Raw genomic sequence first — 19,201 nt, 5'->3', positions numbered from 1 at the left:
GGCTTTGTTGGTAATATATAGAAATGCCGATGATTTATGTGGGTTTATTTTATAGCCTGCAACTTTGCTAAAGTTGTTTATTATTTCAGGTAGTTTTTTACTTGATCCTCTGGGATTCTCTAAGTATAACATCATGTCATCTGCAAAGAGTCATAGCTTTGTTTCTTCTTTGCCTGTTCTAATGCCTTCATTGTCTTCTTCTTCTCTTATTGCTAAAGCTAACGTTTCCAGTACAATGTTGAGTAACAGTGGTGATAATGGACATCCTTGTTTCACCCCCAATCTTATTGGAAATGCTTCTAGCTTGTCCCCATTACATATTATGCTTGCTGAAGGCTTTAGATAGATGCTATTTATTATTTTAAGGAAGATTCCATTTATACCTATGCTCTCTAGTGTTTTTAATAGGAATGGGTGTTGTATTTTGTCAAAAGCTTTTTCTGCATCTATTGAGATGATCATGTGGTTTCTGTTAGTTTTGGTGTTGATATGATGGATTATGCTGATGGTTTTCCTTATATTGAACCAGCCCTGAATTCCTGGTATAAATCCTACCTGGTCATAGTGTATTATTCTTGTGATAAGTTGCTGTAATCTATTTGCTAATATTTTGTTTAAAATTTTTGCATCTATATTCATTAGAGAAATTGGTCTATAATTTTCTTTCTCTGTTTTGACTCTTCCTGGTTTAGGTATAAGCACCATGTTTATATCGTAAAAAGAATTTGGTAAGATTCCTTCTTTTCCTATTTTACCAAATGGTCTATATAGTATTGGAATTAATTGTTCTTTAAATGTTTGATAGAATTCACATGTAAATCCATCTGGCCCTGGAGATTTTTTCCTAGGGAGTTCATTAATGACTTGTTCAATTTCTTTTTCTGAGATGTGGTTACTTAAGTATTTTACTTCCTCTTCTGTTAATCTGGGCAATTTATATTTTTGTAAATATGTATCCATTTCACTAAGATTGTCAAATTTGTTGGCATATAGTTGGGCAAAATAATTCCTAATTGTTGTTTCAGTTTCCTCTTCTTTGGTGGTAACTTCACCCTTTTCATTCTTGATACTAGTAATTTGGTTTTCTTCTTTCTTTTTTTTCAATTAAATTAACCAAAGGTTTATCTGTTTTATTGGTTTTTTCATAAAACCAGCTCTTAGTTTTATTTATTAGTTCAATAGTTTTCTTAATTTCAATTTTATTAATTTTTCCTTTGGTTTTAAATCTTTCTAATTTGGTGTTTAATTGAGGTTTTTTAATTTGTTCTTTTTCTAGTTTTTTTAGTTGTATGCCCAATTCATTGATCTCCTCTTTTCTATTTTATTAATGTAAGCATTTAGAGATACAAAACTTCCCCTAAGAACTGCTTTTGCTGCATCCCGTAAGTTTTGGTATGTTGTCTCATTATTGTCATTCTCTTGAATGAAATTATTGATTGTTTCTATGATTGTTGTTTGACCCAATCATTTTTTAGGATTAGATTATTTAGTTTGCAATTATTTTTCAGTCTATCTTTCTGTGGCCCTTTATTACATATGATTTTTATTGCATCATGATCTGAAAAGGATGCACTTAATATTTCTGCCTTTCTGCATTGGATTGTGAGGTTTTTATGCCCTAGCACATGGTCAATTTTTGTGTATGTGCCATGTACCACCGAGAAAAAAGTATATTCTTTTCTATCCCCATTCAGTTTTCTCCACAGGTCTATCATACCTAACTTTTCTAATGTTCTATTCACCTCCTTAATTTCTTTCTTGTTTATTTTGTGGTTAGATTTATCTAGTTCAGAGAGGGGGAGGTTGAGGTCCCCCACTAGTATAGTTTTGCTGTCTATTTCTTCCTGTAACTCCCTGAACTTCTCCTCTAAGAATCTGGATGCTATACCATTTGGTGCATATATGTTTAATAATGATATTACTTCATTGTGTATGGTGCCTTTTAGCAGGATGTAGTTTCCTTCCTTATCTCTTTTGATAAGATCTATTTTTGCTTTTGCTTTGTCTGAGATCAGGATTGCTACCCCTGCTTTTTTTTAACTTCAGCTGAAGCATAACATATTTTGCTCCAGCCTTTTACCTTTACCCTGTATGTGTCACTCTTTTTCAAATGTGTTTCCTGTAAATAACATATTGTAGGATTATGGTTTTTAATCCACTCTGCTACACGTTTCCATTTTATGGGAGAGTTAATCCCATTCACATTTACAGTTATGATTACTATCTGTATCTTTTTCTCCATCCCTTCCCCCCCCCCATTCATGCTTTTCTTTCTCCTTTCTCCTTTCCCCCCTCACTAGTGTTTTGCTTTTGACCAGTGCCTCCTTTGGTCCCACCTCCCTTCTATTATCCCTTTCCCTTTTCTTCCCCTTTACCCTTACTGCTTCTTCCCTCCCTTCTATCCCCCCTCCCTTTTCTTTCCCCTTTCCCCTCCTACTAGCTATAGTGCAAGTTAGATTTCTATACCTAACTGATTATGTTATTCTCTTCTCGAGCCAAATCTGATGAGAGTAAGGTTCAAACAATGCTCATCTCCCTCCCTTCTTTACCTCTGCTCTAATAGGTTTTTGTGTCTTTTCCTGTAATGTAATTTACCCTTGTCTGTCTCCTCCTTTCTCAGTACATTTTCTTAGCTCAGACTAATCCACTTACTTGGATCCATTTAACCCACTTGATTAAAATTTTTTTTAATCATTACATCAAAGTCAACTTATATCCACCTCCTTTGTGTATACTCCTTTAACATGATATAATAACAATACAGTTCTCAAGAGTTGCAAGTGTCATCTTCCCTTGTAGGGATGTAAACATTTTGCCCTTATTATTGTGTCTTTCTGTCCCATTTACCTTTTTATGTCTCTCTTGAATCTTGTACTTGAAGATCAAATTTTTTGTTGAGCTCTGGTCTTTTTATCAGGAAGATTTGGAAGTCCCCTATTTTGTTGAATATCCATCTCCTTCCCTGAAAAATCATGCTCATTTTTGCTGGGTAGTTAATCCTTGGCTGCATTCTAAGCTCCTTTGCCTTATGAAATATCATGTTCCATGCCCTATGATCTTTTAATGTAGAGGCTGCAAGGTCCTGTGTAATACTGACTGGATTCATGATATTTAAATTGTTTCTTTCTGGCTGCTTGCAGTAATTTCTCTTTAATCCGGTAATTTTGGGATTTAGCTATTATATTCCTTGGTGTTTTCAATTTGGGATCTCTTTCAGGAGAGGAATGGTGGATTCTTTCTATAGTTATTTTACCTTCAGGTTCTAGGACTTCAGGGCAGTTTTGCTTTATGATTTCCTGAAGGATATTGTCCAGGCTCTTTTTTTCATCATGATTTTCAGGTAGGCCTATGATTTTTAAATTGTCTCTCCTGGACTGATTTTCCAGGTCAGTTGTTTTACCCAGGAGGTATTTTACATTTTCATCTATTTTTTCATTTTTTTTGTTTCTGTTTGACTGATTCTTGATCTCTCATAGAGTCATTAGTTTCCTTTTTTTCAATTCTAATTTTTAACATATTGTTTTCTTCTGTTAGATTTTGTACTTTCTTGTCCAATTGGTCAATTGTATTTTTAAGGGATTTGTTTTCTTCAGTTACTTTTTTACCAGATCACCAATTGTATTTTTAAGGGATTTGTTTTCTTCAGCATACTTTTTTTTCCAATTGACCAATTGTGTTTTTTAGGTACTTGTGTTCTTCAGTGTACTTTTTTTTTCCAATTGGCCAATTGTACTTTTTAAGGACTCCTCTACTTTTCTCATTTGACTTTTAAAATCCTTCTTGAGCTCTTCTAAGAAGGCTTTTTGGGCTTCAGACCTGTTCATATTCCCTTTTGATGTTGCAGATGTGGGTTTGATAACAATGTTGTCCTCTTCAGAATTTCTGTCTTGATCTTCAGTCTTCCCATAATATGAATCTATCATATGTTTCTTTTTACTCATGGTGTTTCTTTATTCCCTGGCCTTTAAAGAGATTATGCTCTCCTGCTGGGGAGCAGAGATAATTGACCCAAGCTTCTCACATTGGGAGCCTAGGTCTTGGTCACTAACTTTGTGTGCTGGGGCCTCTTATGTTGGCAATTGGAGGCTGTAGGGTTCTGGCAGCTTATCTTGTGTTGGGCTGGAATCAGCAAGGTTGGGACTTTCAGGCAATCTAGGTTGCCTGCTTTTCCTTTCCTTTAGCTTTGTTCAGCTCCTTTTAGATGGGTGCTGCCAGGTGTTTATCTGCCTGTGGCCCCTTGAAGTGCTGCCTCCCTTAATTCTATTGAGGCACTGGGAGACTCCTTTGTTGTAGAATGCTGAGGCACCTGGTGGTTTTCTGAGCTGGTTTCCCCCACCCTCACTGAGGCACTCAGGGGTCCAGCTGTTGGTGTTTGCCTGCTTGACCACCTGGGCTTCGGGATCTCCTCCTGGTTGGCAGTTGGAAGCTGCAGGGTTCTGACAGCTTACCTGGTGTTGGGCTGTAATCAACAAGGCTACTCTAGGTTGCTTTCTTCAGCTCCTTTCAGATGAATGCTGCAGGGTGCTTATCCGCCTGGGGCCCTTTGTAGTACTGCTTCCCTTATTTTTGCTGAGGCACTGGGAGACTGTTTGCTGAAGAATGTCAAGGCACTAGAATCTCTTCCTGGTATGCTAAAGTGGGTCTTTCCATTAGCCGGCTGAGCGACTCCCGGTTCCATACTGCTCCCCTTCCCAGAGGGTAAGAGAGGCCTTTCCCGTTAATCCCTCTAGCTACCTGGGCTACTGCACTGCTGCACCCCTTCTTTCTTCTGGTTCAGCTGTTCCATGTTTTCTTCTGGGGTGATATTTTCTGGGTTTTCAGAGGTTGATAGGGGAGGGTGAGAGTGACTACCTTTTTACTCCACCATCTTGGCTCTTGGAAGTGAAAGTCTGATAATTTCTTGAAAGATGATGTGTGGGCTCTTTTTTTTGGTTATGACTTTCAGGCAGTTGGATAATTTTAAAATTATCTCTCCTGGATCTATTTTCCTGGTCAGTTGTTTTTCCAATGAGATATTTCACATTTTCTTCTGTTTTTTCATTCTTCTGATTTTGTTTTGTTGTTTCTTGATTTCTCATGGCATTATTAGCTTCCACTTGCCAAATTACAATTTTTAAGGAATTATCTTCTTCAGTGAGCTTTTAGATCTCCTTTTCCATCTGGCCAACTCTACTTTTTAAGGAGTTCTCTTCAGTGAGTTTTTGTATATCTTTTTTCCATTTGACTAATTCTCCTTTTTAAGGAATTCTTATTAGATTTTTGTACTTCTTTTACCATTTGACCTATTCTGTTTTTAAGGTTTCATTTTCTTCAGTATTCTTTTGTGCCTCCTTTGCCAATGTCTTGCCTTTTTCATGATTTTTTTGCATCACTCTCATTTCTCTTCCCAATTTTTCCTCTACTTCTCTTACTTGATTTTTAAAATCCTTTTTGAGATCTTTCATGGCTTGCCAATTCATATTTTACTTTGAGGCCTTGGGTGTAGCTATTTTTGTTTGTTGCTTTCTTCTGGATATGTTTTTTGATCTTCTCTGTCACCATAGTATTTTTCTATAGTCAGGATCTTTTTCTGCCATTTGCTCATTTCCCCAGCCTATTTCTTGACTTTTAACTCTATGCTAAAGTGGGTCTTTGATTCTGGAATGGAGGGCACACTTTCTCAAGCTACAGGGTTTTGTGCAGCTATTTTCAGAGCTACTTCTGGTGGTCTGTAAACCTTCAGTTCTTCCATACAAGGTGGTATGATCTAGGGAAAGGTGTATTTACTACTCCCCTAGTCTGTGCTGTGGTCTATGAGTGATCACAAACATTCTTTTCTGCCCTAGAACCATGACAAGGGTCTCCACTCCCCTGTGGTTGCAAGTTTTGGTGTCCTAGTGCTCCTCCTCACACTGAGACTGCCACCCAGGACTGCAACCTGGATCTGAGTATGAATAATGCAACAGACACCTGCTTACACTGCCAGCAAAGACATCCCTGTAATCTCTTTGGACCAGTTATCTGACCTCTTTACCATCTGTGGGCTGAGAGCTATGAAAGCAGCCACGGCCACTGCTGATTCAACTACTCCCAAGGCCTGTTTCTGGTTTGCTGGGGCCCAGTTTGTGCTGGCAACAGATCTTTCCTGCCAATTTTCTAAGTTTTCTTGGGATATAAAATTGTTTTACCCCATTCTTTTGTAGGTTCTGCCATAACAGAATTTGTTTTGAGGCATTATTTTAAAGATATTTGGAGGAGAATTTTGGAGAGCTTGGGTGAGTGCATTTTCACCACCATCTTGGCTCTGCCCCCCCCCCCCCAATTTTCTTCTTTAAAATATTTTATTGTATAAATTATTTATTTTGTTTTGCTTACTTAATTCTACATCATTTCATACAAATCTTCCCAAAGTTCTTTGAAACCAACTTTTTTTGTGATTTCTTATGGCACAATAATATTTCATAAGTCAAATTCCATCATTTGTTCTGCTGTTTTCCAACTGATGAACATTCCTTTAGTTTCCATTTCTCTAGCCCTAAAAAGGGGGTGCTTCTATAAAAATTTGTTTGCTTTACTGTGCCTTTTACACACCAATGTGCCTGTTTTCCCACAGCCCCTATGACATCAGTTATTTGGGGTTTTTTTGTGTTGATTTTGCCAATCTGATGGGTGTGATGTAGAAACTCAAAGTTGATTTATTTTGAAGCTTTCTGATCACTAGTTATTTGAAGCATCTTTCCATATGTTTATTGATTCCTTAGATTTCTTCCTTTGAAAATTACCTATTTATATCTTTTGGCCACTTATCAATTAGATAATGACTCTTCATCTTATAAATTTGAGTGTATCCTATATAAATAGATATAGATATAAATAGTATACATGTATATGTATATGTGTGTATGTAAAGAGGAGATTTAATACTAACAAACAGATATCACCTTGCTGACAAAGGTCTGTATATTCAAAGCTATGGATTTTCTAGCAATAATGTATGGCTTGAGACCTGGTCTATCAGGAAAGCTGAGCAGTAAAGAATTGATGCTTTTGAATTCATGGTGCTAGAGAAGAATTTTGAAGGTCCCTTAGACAGCAAGGTCAAATCAGTCAATACTTAAAGAAGTCAGTACTTAAAGAACTATTCACTGGAAGGTCAAATACTGAAGTTGAAGCTTATTTGGCCACATAATGAAAAGATGGGACTCATTGGAAATGACTCTGATGTGGGGAAAGGCAAAATAAGAAGATGGTAGAGGATGCAATGGATTGATAGAGTCATGGAAACAATGAACATGAACTTGGACATACTTTGAGACATAATGGAGGATAGAAGGACCTGCCATGATATGGTGTGTGGGGTCATGAAGAGTGAGACATGACTGAATGACTGAACCACAACAACTACTAGCTCATCTTCCTTCCCACCTTTTTTTTAATTATTTCATGGTGGATACTTGGTGGTTTGTGGCTTATCCACCCTTAGTAGGACCCCTCAAAATTGATGGGTTTTTTAAATGGTATATTAAATTTAAGAGTTAGAGGAAATGGGACATGAAACTCAGGTTGAAACATTCTAAGAATTTTCATTTTCTTAAATATCCCTCTATGATAATTGCATATATGAAGGTAGAGCCTTCCACATTGCTCACAAATTACCCATGATGTTGTGCCTTCTCATTGTCTTCCCACACCAGCATTCCACCCTTCTGAAATGTCCTCTCTTGACCAATATAAGGAATCTATGTTCCATGGTAGCCATTCATTTACTCTAACCATTATGTGACGCAAAAGTAAAAGAATAAGACCAAAGGGAGCTCTCAGTTTTTAAAGTCACATGGCAGACTCTTTGAATAATGGTTGCATGGAGATGACATGAAAGTGAAGAAAGACGAGAAGCAATTCTTGTTGCTTCAGAAGCAAAGAGAAATTGAGTAAATGTTAGCTTAGCTGGAAAAGGATTAATTTTTCCATCCAAGTAAAAATATTTAACTTGAAAAGTGCTGCTGACCAATTTGAAAATAAAGAAAATTGGATAATCATGTTTTCTATCATGGAAAAGAAAATAAGCAAATGACCCAGACTTGCTGAAATAGCAAAGAACAGTAGGGTATATAAGAGGCCCCTGGCTAAAATTTTCAGAATTCAAGTATCTCACTCACCTTGAAAGAAACCTAGAAACTCATCTCACCAACACCATGGTCAGCTCCTGTTGTGGCTTCACCTGCTGTGACCTGAGCTGTGGCTCTGGCTGCTGTGCCCCCAGCTGCTACCAGCCCTGCTGCCGCCCCAACTGCTATGGGTCCAGCTGCTGCCTCCTCAGCTGCTGCCGCCCCAGCTGCTGTGGGTCCAGCTGCTGCCACCCCAGCTGCTGTGGGTCCAAATGTTGCCAGCCTACTTGCTGCAGGCCCATCTGTTGTTACCCAGACTGCTTCAAGTCCTCCTGCTGCTGAGCTCTCACATCTGTGTACTCCTGGTCTTCATCCCAGCCTCATCCCAGACAGGCATCAACTTCCTTCCTCCTGTGCATCAGTACAAGTAGACGTTGAACATGTTGGTCAATAGCAAGCTGATCTACGCAAGGCCCCTTTGGCAACCTCAACCAGGGACTGAGTATCCAGATTCTTCCCTCAGTCCAAACTGTCATTTCATTCTTTCTCTCTTCTTCTTACAATGATACCAACTTTTAATTGAATTTAAATCCATCAAGTAAAATCCTCACTGAATCCCCCTACCTTTATGTTCTCTTTCTTGACCTCTAGTCACCAGGTTGGGCTGTTTGACAAGACATGTTCGACATATTTCTACATTACTCCAAGATTTGAGAACCAAGATTCCAAAGATATTTCCTTCCCAGATACCCTCATACATTGTCCTTCCTTTGTCTTAGTGGCTGTCAAATAAAACCTATACTTTCTTGAAATTGAAAAAAAATCCAGTGGCCTTATTCTTTCTTTCTTATCCTATGTTCTTTCTCAATATTTGTCACAACATCACAGAATCACAGAATTTCAGATTTCAAAAGATTCTCAGCATTAATCAAGTCTAACCTTTAACCAAAAGGAATCCCCATGATGATATTTTGTGTGTCTATCAAATATCTGATTAATGACCTCCAAGGAGTAGAAACACATCACTTCCTAAGATATTTCATTCCATTTTTGTATAGCTCTGATAGTTTGGAGTTTTTCTTGACATCACACCTGAATTAATCCTTTTATAATTTCTACCATTTGCTACTGGTTCTGCCTTCTGGTTATAAGCAGAACATGTCAAATGCCCTTTCCACAAACAGTCCTTCAAATGCTTGAAGACAGCCACTATATTCCCCTTGAGTCTTATTTTCTTTAAGTTAAACATCCTGGGTTACTTTAGCCTGTCCTCATACCATAGAATAAGCTTAAGATCCTTCACCATCCTTGTCTCCTTCCTCTATGTGCTCTCCAACTTATTCATCAGTGTAGGAGAACATGGACCAAGTGAGTTTCTATCACATGGTTTCAAAACAACTATTGAAAACAATACATGTTGTAGTCTAGTACTGGTTGCCCAAAAACTCACATTAATTAACCTCTTCATTTATCAGCTGTCCCATTATTTTGCTGCAAAGTTGCCTCATTCTTGAGAACTAGAAAGCTCAAGCTTCTATAGAAGCCAGTTGGATACGCTCAGAGGCACCATTTTGGGAAGGACTATAATTAATTCATGTACTTCTCAGGGAACAAAATTTCACAATTTATACCCAAAAGTAAAAAGAGTCCATAGTCTCTTCCAAGAGATTATGTCATTTTTGTATTATGCAGTGAAATTCTTGTCTTGTCCTAATTTTATACATGTCCCAAAACAGAATATTGATGCCTCTTAAAACTCACCACAATGCACCTTCACTTGAGGATCAATTTCCTTTTAGGAATTCTACTTTTTAAGCACTCAAAGACATGGACAACTGAGTGAATTTCAATTCAACTTATCAAACTTCACTTGATCATCCATCTGACAACCTGAATTGGGATACCATGTGTTGCCTGATTTCACATTGGAATTGTCTTTGTCAATGGTGCTGGTAAGATGGAATATATATTTAAATTGTGTTTCAGTAGAAGGATATATTTAGATGATGGGAAACACATCTCAAGAATGGCACATTTTCATCTGTAGCTTTTTTCTTCTGTCTAGGGTTTCTACTCATGACTCTCTTAAGGTTCTTTTGTATCGTAGATTCCTCCTTACATAAGAGCTGTGTGAGCTTGGGCAAATCATGACCAATCTCTGGTCAATTCAATGAGGTGGTTGGACCAGATGACCTCTAAGGATCTTTCCAGTTCCGTATCTGTGGTAGTCCTCTGCTTCTAAAACACTTGGTTTCTTAAGCTGAACTTTTTAATACCAAATCCAAATGAAATAGATTTTTAAAAAAAAAAAAGTTACATGCCCATTAACCACTACCATCATTATCTACTTTCCTGGAGGAGAAGGAGAAAGAAGAGCAGGAAGCAGTTCACTTGATAGAGGTTATACTGATAGAAAGCTCCCCAGAAGACCTTTTATCTAAAAGTTATAGAGCTTAGCTGTGAGAATCTTAGAACTATGGTACTTGGACTTCATATCCCAGAGCAGATGTTGGAAAAGGAATAAAAGAACTCTTGAGAAAACATGCACTTAACTTCAGTTAACTCAACTGTGAGCCCTCTCTCTCACCTCAACAAGCCACTGTACTCAAGCTTAGAAGGAGGTAGTGAGGGTGGGAATCTAGTAAAGGTTCTTTTATTGTCACTCTGTCTGGAGTCAACTTTTTTAGTTTACCAGCAACCTCTTAGCCATAAGTTTGCTATTTTATTCCAGTGATTGCAGACAACCTATAATTGAAACAAGATGGTGGAGGATGGTGATTTTGACTTTGTTTCTCTAACCACAAATTACTGTGTCTGCATGGTACATGGGAGAATCATCATGTGATTCCAAGCACACATAAAGTAGCTTTTGGAAATTGCAGTTAGAGGAGTTCAGTTGTGGGGTTTTTTTTCATTCCCCTGGTGGGCCAAGGCAAAGGTAATGGAGGAAATGACAGTGTGTGAACAATTTCATGCTTATTCTTCCAGAGTAGAAGGAGTGGGAAACAAATGTTTCTCCAGTTCTGGAGGTGGCTGAATAAAAGATCTTCTAGTACTTGGTAGATAAGCTTTGCAAAACTCAATTACAGATAAAATATAATCCCTATCTCTTCCTAAGCTCATGTAGTGGTTGGGAAATAAGGCCAGGTCAATATTAATAAATTAAAGCACTGCTAGTCTATATCAAGTTTACCTGTAAAGACCTTGGACAGAGAGAGTTCAGTCCTGATTATTGTTTTTGTGGTTGACATATACATATAAAGGACAGCAGTAACAACCTAGATGTAAAGGTATATGAGTGATATGAAAACTGTTCTCTTAAAATAAAAAGTGAAAAAAACAACCTAAGTCAAACCTCAACTCCCTCTAATGCCTAGCCTTTCAAGGAGTCAAGCTAGTGGAGGACCAGGGTAGTGTGTTACAAGTTCTTATGAAGGGGGCAGAGCCAAGATGGCAGAGTAAAAGCAGTGACGTGCTTGAGCTCTCCCCCAAACCCCTCCAAATACCTATAAAAATGGCTATAAACAAATTCTAAAGCAGCAGAACCCACAAAAAGATAGAGCGAAACAAATTTCCAGCCAAAGACAGCCTGGATGGTTGATCAGAAAGGTATATCGCACTGGGCAGGGAGAGGAGTGCAGTTCAGTGTGGGCGAGCAGGCCGCAGTGACCCTGGAGCAGGCCTCAGAGGACTGAATTGTGGGCAGCTGTGGCAATTTCCAGACTTCTCAACCCACGAACGCCAAAGACAACTTAGAAAGTCAGTTGGAAAAATCTGTTTCTACGGTGTAGAGAGAGAAGCGTGGGGTCCCAGTCCCATTCCTTGGGGCAGTGGCTGCTTCCTGAGCTTCTGGCCCAGAGACTGAGGGGGAATCACAAAACCCCTGAAGCTTGGAACAGTACATTCTCCACACTAGAAATAGACTCCTACCTTAACAAAGAGTCTATAACTCAAGTAATTGGCTGAGATCATGAGCAAGCAGTGCAAAAAGAGTCAGACTGTATTATCTTACATTGATGACAAAGAAGATCAAAACATATAACCAGAAGAAGACAATGAAGCCAAAGCTCCTACATCCAAAGCCTCCAAGAAAAATATGAATTGGTCCCAGGCCATGGAAGAACTCAAAAAGGATTTTGAGAAGCAAGTAAAAGAAGTAGAGGAAAAACTGAGAGTGTTGCTAAAGGAGACCCAAAAAAATACTGAAGAACATAACACCTTAAAAAATAGCCTAACCTGAATGGCAAAAGGGGTCCAAAAAGCCAATGAGGAGAAGAATGCCCTAAAAAGCAAAATTGGCAAAACGGAAAAGGAAGTCCAAAAGCTTACTGAAGAAAATACTTCCTCAAAAATTAGAATGGAGAAATTGGAAGTTAGTGACTTAATGAGAAATCAAGACACTGTAAAACAAACCCAAAAGAATGAAAAACTAGAAAACAATGTGAAATATCTCATTGGAAAAACAATTGACCTGGAAAATAGATACAGGAAAGATAATTTAAAAATAATTGGACTATCTGAAAGCTATGATCAAAAAAGGAGCCTAGACATCATCTTTCAAGAAATGATCAAGGAAAACTGCCCTTATATTTTCGAACCAGAGGGCAAAATAGAAATTGAAAGAATCCACTAATCACCTTCTGAAAGAGATCCCCAAGGGAAAACTCCTAGGAGGTCAAGGAGAAGATATTGCAAGCAGCCAGAAGGAAACAATTCAAGTACTGTGGAAACACAAACAGGATAACACAAGATTTAGCAGCTTCTAATTAAGGGTCCGGAGGGCATGGAGTATGATATTCCGGAGGGCAAAGGAGTTAGGACTACAATGTAGAATCACCTACCCAGCAAAACCGAGTATAATCTTTCAGGGTAAAAAATGGTCATTCAATTAAAAGACCAGAGTTGAATAGAAAATTTGGCCTTCAAATACAAGACTTAAGTGAAACATGGAAGAGGTAAACAGGAAAGAGAAACCATAAGAGACTTACTAAGGTTGAACTGTTTACATTCCTGCAGGGAAAGATGATATTTGTAACTCATGAATCCTTTGTCAGTATTAGGGTAGTGGGAGGGAAAAATTATATGTGTGTGTAGATAGATAGATAGAGGGCACAGGGTGAGTTGAAGATGAAGGGGTGATATCTGGAAAATAAAATTAAGGGGTGAGAGAGAATTATAGTGGGAGAAGGAGAAAGGGAGAAGTAGAATGAGGTAAAATGTCTCACATGAAACAGACAAGAAAAGGCTTTTACAGTGGAGGGGTAATGGGGGAAAGTGAGAGGGAATGAGTGAATCTTATTCTCATAGGATTTGACTTAAGGAGAGAATAGCATACACAATGGGGTATGGAAATCTATTTTACCCTACAGGAAAATAAGGGGGTAAAGGGGTAAGAGAGCAGGGGGTTGATAGAGGGGAGGGCAAATTGGGGGAGGGGATAATCAAAAGCAAACACTTCTGAGGATAGAATAAATGGGGGATAGGATAGGCACAACAGAACTACTATGGAAGTGTTTGGCAATGAGGCTGGGTGGGCAGGGAGGAAGAGAAAAAATTTGTAACCCCAAGTTTTAAAAACACATGTTAAAAATAAAAAAATTAAAAATTAAAAAACAAAAACTAGTTCTTATGAAAATGATAGAAGAAAGAAGGTAGTGGCTTTTCCATTCTGAGTCTTCCATGGCCAGGTGAGTAGTTTGGTTCCACAGCTAAGTGAGCAGCAGAATGCAGGTGCTAAGTTTGTAATGATCCCTAATCCATCCTCAGGCATGATTTTACTTTTGATCAATATTAGAACTCATAATTTGTGGCGGAAGCCTTAAAAATTGCATAAGGGATCCCATTTTTTAAAAATAGTACTCATAGGAAGGAATTTTATTTTATAATTGAGCTTCATCATTCTCACTTCCAATATAATCCTCTAAAGTTATATAATTTCCATTTAAAATCTCTTAATTATAACAAACATCTACCTTAGTGTATAATTTTTCATTTAAAGCTATGTCCAATTCAGATTGAATTTTCACCCAGGAATCCCCTTTCAGTTTTGAGTGGCTCATCTTGCTTTCTGTGAATGATACAACATTTAAAATAGGTTCATTTCTTTCCAGTAAAAGATATGAAACTTTGGATAGGAAAAGTTGAAGAAGCAGAGAAGCTAGCAGAAACAATAAACTTGGCCCCAGGGCAGAGCTGGCCTCTGTACCTTTTCCTATCCCTTCATTGGCTTGCATTATCAAGACCAATAAACCCCTAAGTGCCAGGTATGTGTCAGACCCTTGATCTTTTTTACTTAAATTTAATTTGTTCAAAGAACCAAAATCTATTTTCTCTCTTTTCTACCTTCCCATTCCATTGGTGGAAACAACAACAACAACAACAACAACAACAACAACAACAACAACAATAACAACAACAAAAGCCTTGCTACAAATATTCATACTCATGCAAGATAAAAACGTTTCTCCATTGGGCTTATCAAAAAGATATATTTCTAATTTAGCATCTTGAATTAATAACATCCTTGTAATAGTGTGAGTAGAATGTTTTTCATCATCAGTCATCTTGAATCATAGTTGACTATTTCATCAATCAGAGATCTTAAGTCATTCAAGGTATCTTGACTCAACATTATTATTGTAATTGTATAACTTACTTACCTGGTTCTTCATACTTAACCTGCATGTCATTTCATATGAGTCTTCCCAGGTTGAAATTATAGCATTTGTCATTTCTCATGGTACAATATTCCATTGTATTCATATTTCTTGGTCAAAGGATTAATAACAGCTTAGTAACTTTGGGGGCATAGTTTTAATTTGTTTCCAAAATAGGTGGACCAATTTACAACTCATCAACAGTGCATTAATGTACCTGTTTTCCTATAGCACCTCCAACATTTCTATTTTTCCTTTTTTGTTAACTTAGCCAGTTTGATGAAATTGAGAAACTCAAAGTTATTTTGTTTTTCTCTAAGCAGTAGTGATTTAGAACAATTTTTCCTATGATTATACTTTGGATTTTTTTCTTTGGAAAAGTCCACATTTACATGCCTTAACTGTGTATCCATTAGTGAATAGCTTTTATCCATATAAATTTGAATCTACTCTATATTTAGATAGATATGTAGACATTGGTAGTTATAATATGTCTTGGTATACTAAAGATAGTTAGAGGTAGTTGTGGGTATCAAATAATTTTGAAGGTTCCTGCTTCATAATATAGTTTGATATCTGGTACTGCTAGGCCTCCTTCCTCCCCACTTTTTTCTTTACTTACATTATTAGTATTATGTACTTGGTACACTAGTACATTGATGTACTAATGTATGTATTAGTGTACTTGGTACACTAATACTAATACTAATACTAGTTTTGTGTACTTGGTAAGTGCCTGCCTTATCTACCATAAGTTATAGCTCTATAACTAAGAATTAATGATTATTCTGGGTTCTCTTTCAGGAGGTGATCAGTGTATTCTTTTGGCTTCTACTTTGTCCTCTGGTTCTACAATATCTGGCAATTTTTCCTTTATAATTTCTTGAAATATGATGTGTAAGCTCCTTTTTTGATCATGGCTTTCAGGTAATCCAATAATTCTTAAATTATTTCTCCTCCATCTATTTTTCCAGATCAGTTGTTTTTCTTCTGAGATATTTCACATTTTCCTCTATTTTTCAGTATTTTTGAGTTGATCACTTCTTGATGTCTTAGAGAATCATTAGCATTCACTTAACTAATTCTAATATTTTAAAACAATGTATAGTATTTATTATATAGGTTTTCTTTTTTTTAAATTAATTAATTTATTTTTAGTTTTCAACATTCACTTCCACAAGATTTTAAGTTCCAAATTTTCTCCCCTTCTCATCCCTCCCCCCACCCCAAGATGGCATGCATTGTGAATAACCCTAATCTGTCCTTCCCACCTTCTCTTATCCCCTTCCCCTTCAATTTTCCTATAGATTTCTATGCCCTATTTCCTGTATATCTTATTTCCCAGTTGCATGTGAAAACAAATTTTTTTTTAGCTTTTGTTTTTAAAATTTTGGGTTCCAAATTTTCTCCCTTCCTCCCTCTCCACCCACCCTCATTGAGAAGGCAAGCAACTTGATACAGGTTATACATGTGTAGTCATGCAAAACACTTCCATAGTAGTCATGTTGTGAAGAACTAAGTATATTTCCCTTCATCCTATCACGCCCCCATTTATTCTATTCTCTCTTTTGATCCTGTCCCTCCTTAGAAGTGTTTTCTTCTGATTACCCCCTCCCCCAATCAGCCCTCCCCTCTATTATAGTCCTGCTCTCTTTTCCCCTTCCCCACCTTTTTCTGTAGGGTAAGATCGATTTCCATACCCAATTGAGTGTGTATGTTATTCTCACCTTAAGTTGAATCCTATGAGAATAAGATTCACTCATTCCCTGTCACCTTCACCCATTTCCCTTCCACTATAAAAGCCTTTTATTGTCTGTTTTATGTGAGATAATTTACCACATTCTACCTCTCTCTTTCTCCTTCTCCTAGTATAATCCTCTCTCACCCCTTAATTTTATTCTCCAGATATCACCCTTTCATCTTCAATTCACCCTGTGCCCCCTATTTATCTGTCTGCCTATCTATCTATCTATCTATCTATCTATACATACATACATATAATTTTTCCCCTCCAACTACTCTAATACTGACAAAGGACTCATGAGTTACAAATATCATCTTTCCATGCAGAATGCAAGCAGATCAACCTTAATAAGTCTCTTATGATTTCTCTTTCCTGTTTCTCTCCATGTTTCTCTTGAGTCTTGTATCTGAAAGTCAAATTTTGTGTTTAGCTCTGTTCTTTTCATTAAGAATGCTTGAAAGTCCTCTATTTCACTGAATGTCCATTTTCACCCCTGAAGGATTATGCTCGATTTTGCTGGGTAGGTGATTCTTGTTGTAATCCTATCTCCTTTGCCCTCCAGAATATTATATTCCAAGCCCTGTAGTCCCTTAATGTAGAAGCTGCTAAATCTTGTGTTATCCTGATTGTGTTTCCACAATACTTGAATTGTTTCTTTCTGGCTGCTTGCACTCCTTGACCTGGGAACTCTGGAATTTGGCTACAATATTCCTAGGAGTTTTCCCATGGGGATCTCTTTCAGAAGGTGATCAGAGGATTCTTTCAATTTCTATTTTGCCCTCTGGTTCGAAAATATAAGGGCAGTTTTCCTTGATCATTTCTTGAAAGATGATGTCTAGGCTCCTTTTTTGATCATAGCTTTCAGATAGTCCAATTATTTTTAAATTATCTTTCCTGTATCTATTTTCCAGGTCAATTGTTTTTCCAATGAGATATTTCACATTGTTTTCTAGTTTTTCATTCTTTTGGATATGTTTTACAGTGTCTTGATTTCTCATAAAGTCACTAGCTTCCAATCACTGTGTCCTAGTTTTTAAGGAAGTATTTTCTTCAGTAATCTTTTGGGCTTCCTTTTCCATTTGTTCAATTTTGCTTTTTAGGACAGCCTTCTCCTCATTGGCTTTTTGGACCTCTTTTGCCATTTGAGTTAGGCTATTTTTTAAGGTGTTATTTTCTTCAGTATTTTTTTGGGTCTCCTTTAGCAAGCTGTTAACTTGCTTTTCATGATTTTCTGGCATCACTCTCATTTCTCTTCCCAGTTTTTCCTCTACTTCTCTTACTTGCTTCTCAAAATCCCTTTTGAGCTCTTCCAAGGCCTGGGACTGATTCGTATTTTCCTTGGAGGCTTTGGATGTAGGAGCTTTGGCTTTGTTGTCTTCTTCTGGTTGTACGTTTTGATCTTCTTTGTTATCAAAAAAAGATTTTATCATCTGACACTTCTTGTGAGGTTTGCTCATGATCCCAGCCAATTACTTGAGTTGTAAACTCTTTTTTAAGATACAAGTCTGCTTTCATTGTGGAGAATGTACTGTCCCAAGCTTTGGAGGTTTTGTGCAGCTGTTTTCAGAGATACTTCTAGGGACCCGGAAATTTTCAGTTCTTCCAAGGTTCTAAGATCAAGGGTGAGGTGGTTACTCCTTTCCTGGACTATGAGTGACCACAAGCACTCTTTTCTGTCTTGGAACTGTGAGGAGGATTTCCTCTCCACAGCCACTATAAGCTCTACCTCCACCAGGCCAGCACTTATACTCGCCCAAGGACCGCCACCCAGAACTGTGACACAGATCCAAGCAAGGGCAAAGCAAAAGAATCTTGCACCAGCAGAGAGATCCCTGAAATCCCCCTCTAATTAGCCACTAGATTCACCCTCAATCTGTGGGCCAGAAGCTCTGGAGGCAGCTGCTACCCTGGGGCCATGCTCAGGGAATGGGGCTGGGACCCCACACTTCTCTCTCACCACCACAGACACAGAGTTTTCCTACTGACCTTCTAAGTTGTCTTTAGTGTTCATGGGTTGAGAAGTCTGGAATCCACCACAGCTGCCTGCAATTCAGTCCTCTGAGGCCTGCGCCAGGTTTGCTGAGGCCTGTGTGCCCGTGCCAAACTGCGCTCCTCTCCCAGCCTGGTGTGATATACCTTTCCAATCAACCACGCAGGTTGTCTTGGGCCAGAAATTTGTTTCACTCTGTCTTTTTGTCGGTTCTGCTGCTTTAGAATTTGTTTGGAGCCATTTTTTACAGGTATTTGGAGGGGTTTGGGGGAGAGCTCAAGCAAGTCACTGCTTTTACTCCACCATCTTGGCTCCACCCCCCCACTAATTCTAATTTTTTAAGGAGTTATTTTCATCAGTAGGATTTAGTACCTCTTTTGTCATTTAGCCAAATCTGATTTTTTTTTGGTTGGTAATGGGGGTTAAGTGACTTGCCCAGGGTCGCACAGCTAGTAAGTGTTATGTGTCTGAGGCCTGGATTTCAACTCAGGTCCTCCTGAATCCAGGGCCAGTGCTCTATCCACTGTGCCACCTAGCTGCCCCCCAAATCTGATTTTTAAGGAATTATTTTCTTCATTATTTTTGTTCTTTCACCAAGTAGTTAATTCACTTTTCATAATTTTCTTGCATCACTCTCATTCCTCTTCCCAATTTTTCTTCTACCACTTATTTCATTTTAAAAATCATTTTTGACAATTTACAGGCTCTTTCTTAATCCTTTTTT

General features: G+C 37.8%; 1 protein-coding gene across 1 annotated transcript in view; it reads right to left on the bottom strand.

Annotated features, from left to right (window-relative positions):
• LOC114050892 (kielin/chordin-like protein) overlaps positions 1-19,201 on the bottom strand; it is a 52,060-nt gene that overhangs the window by 16,651 nt on the left and 16,208 nt on the right. Inside the window, 1 exon segment of the mRNA XM_027872940.1 lies at positions 8,168-8,389. Coding sequence (XP_027728741.1) covers positions 8,168-8,389 — 222 coding nt within the window.

This window comes from Vombatus ursinus, unplaced genomic scaffold (genome assembly GCF_900497805.2).
Source record: "Vombatus ursinus unplaced genomic scaffold, bare-nosed wombat genome assembly UNPS02014801.1, whole genome shotgun sequence".
Taxonomy (NCBI): Eukaryota; Metazoa; Chordata; class Mammalia; order Diprotodontia; family Vombatidae; genus Vombatus; species Vombatus ursinus.
The sequence above is the reverse complement of the archived record's forward strand: the minus strand, read 5'-3'. Positions and strand labels throughout refer to the sequence as shown.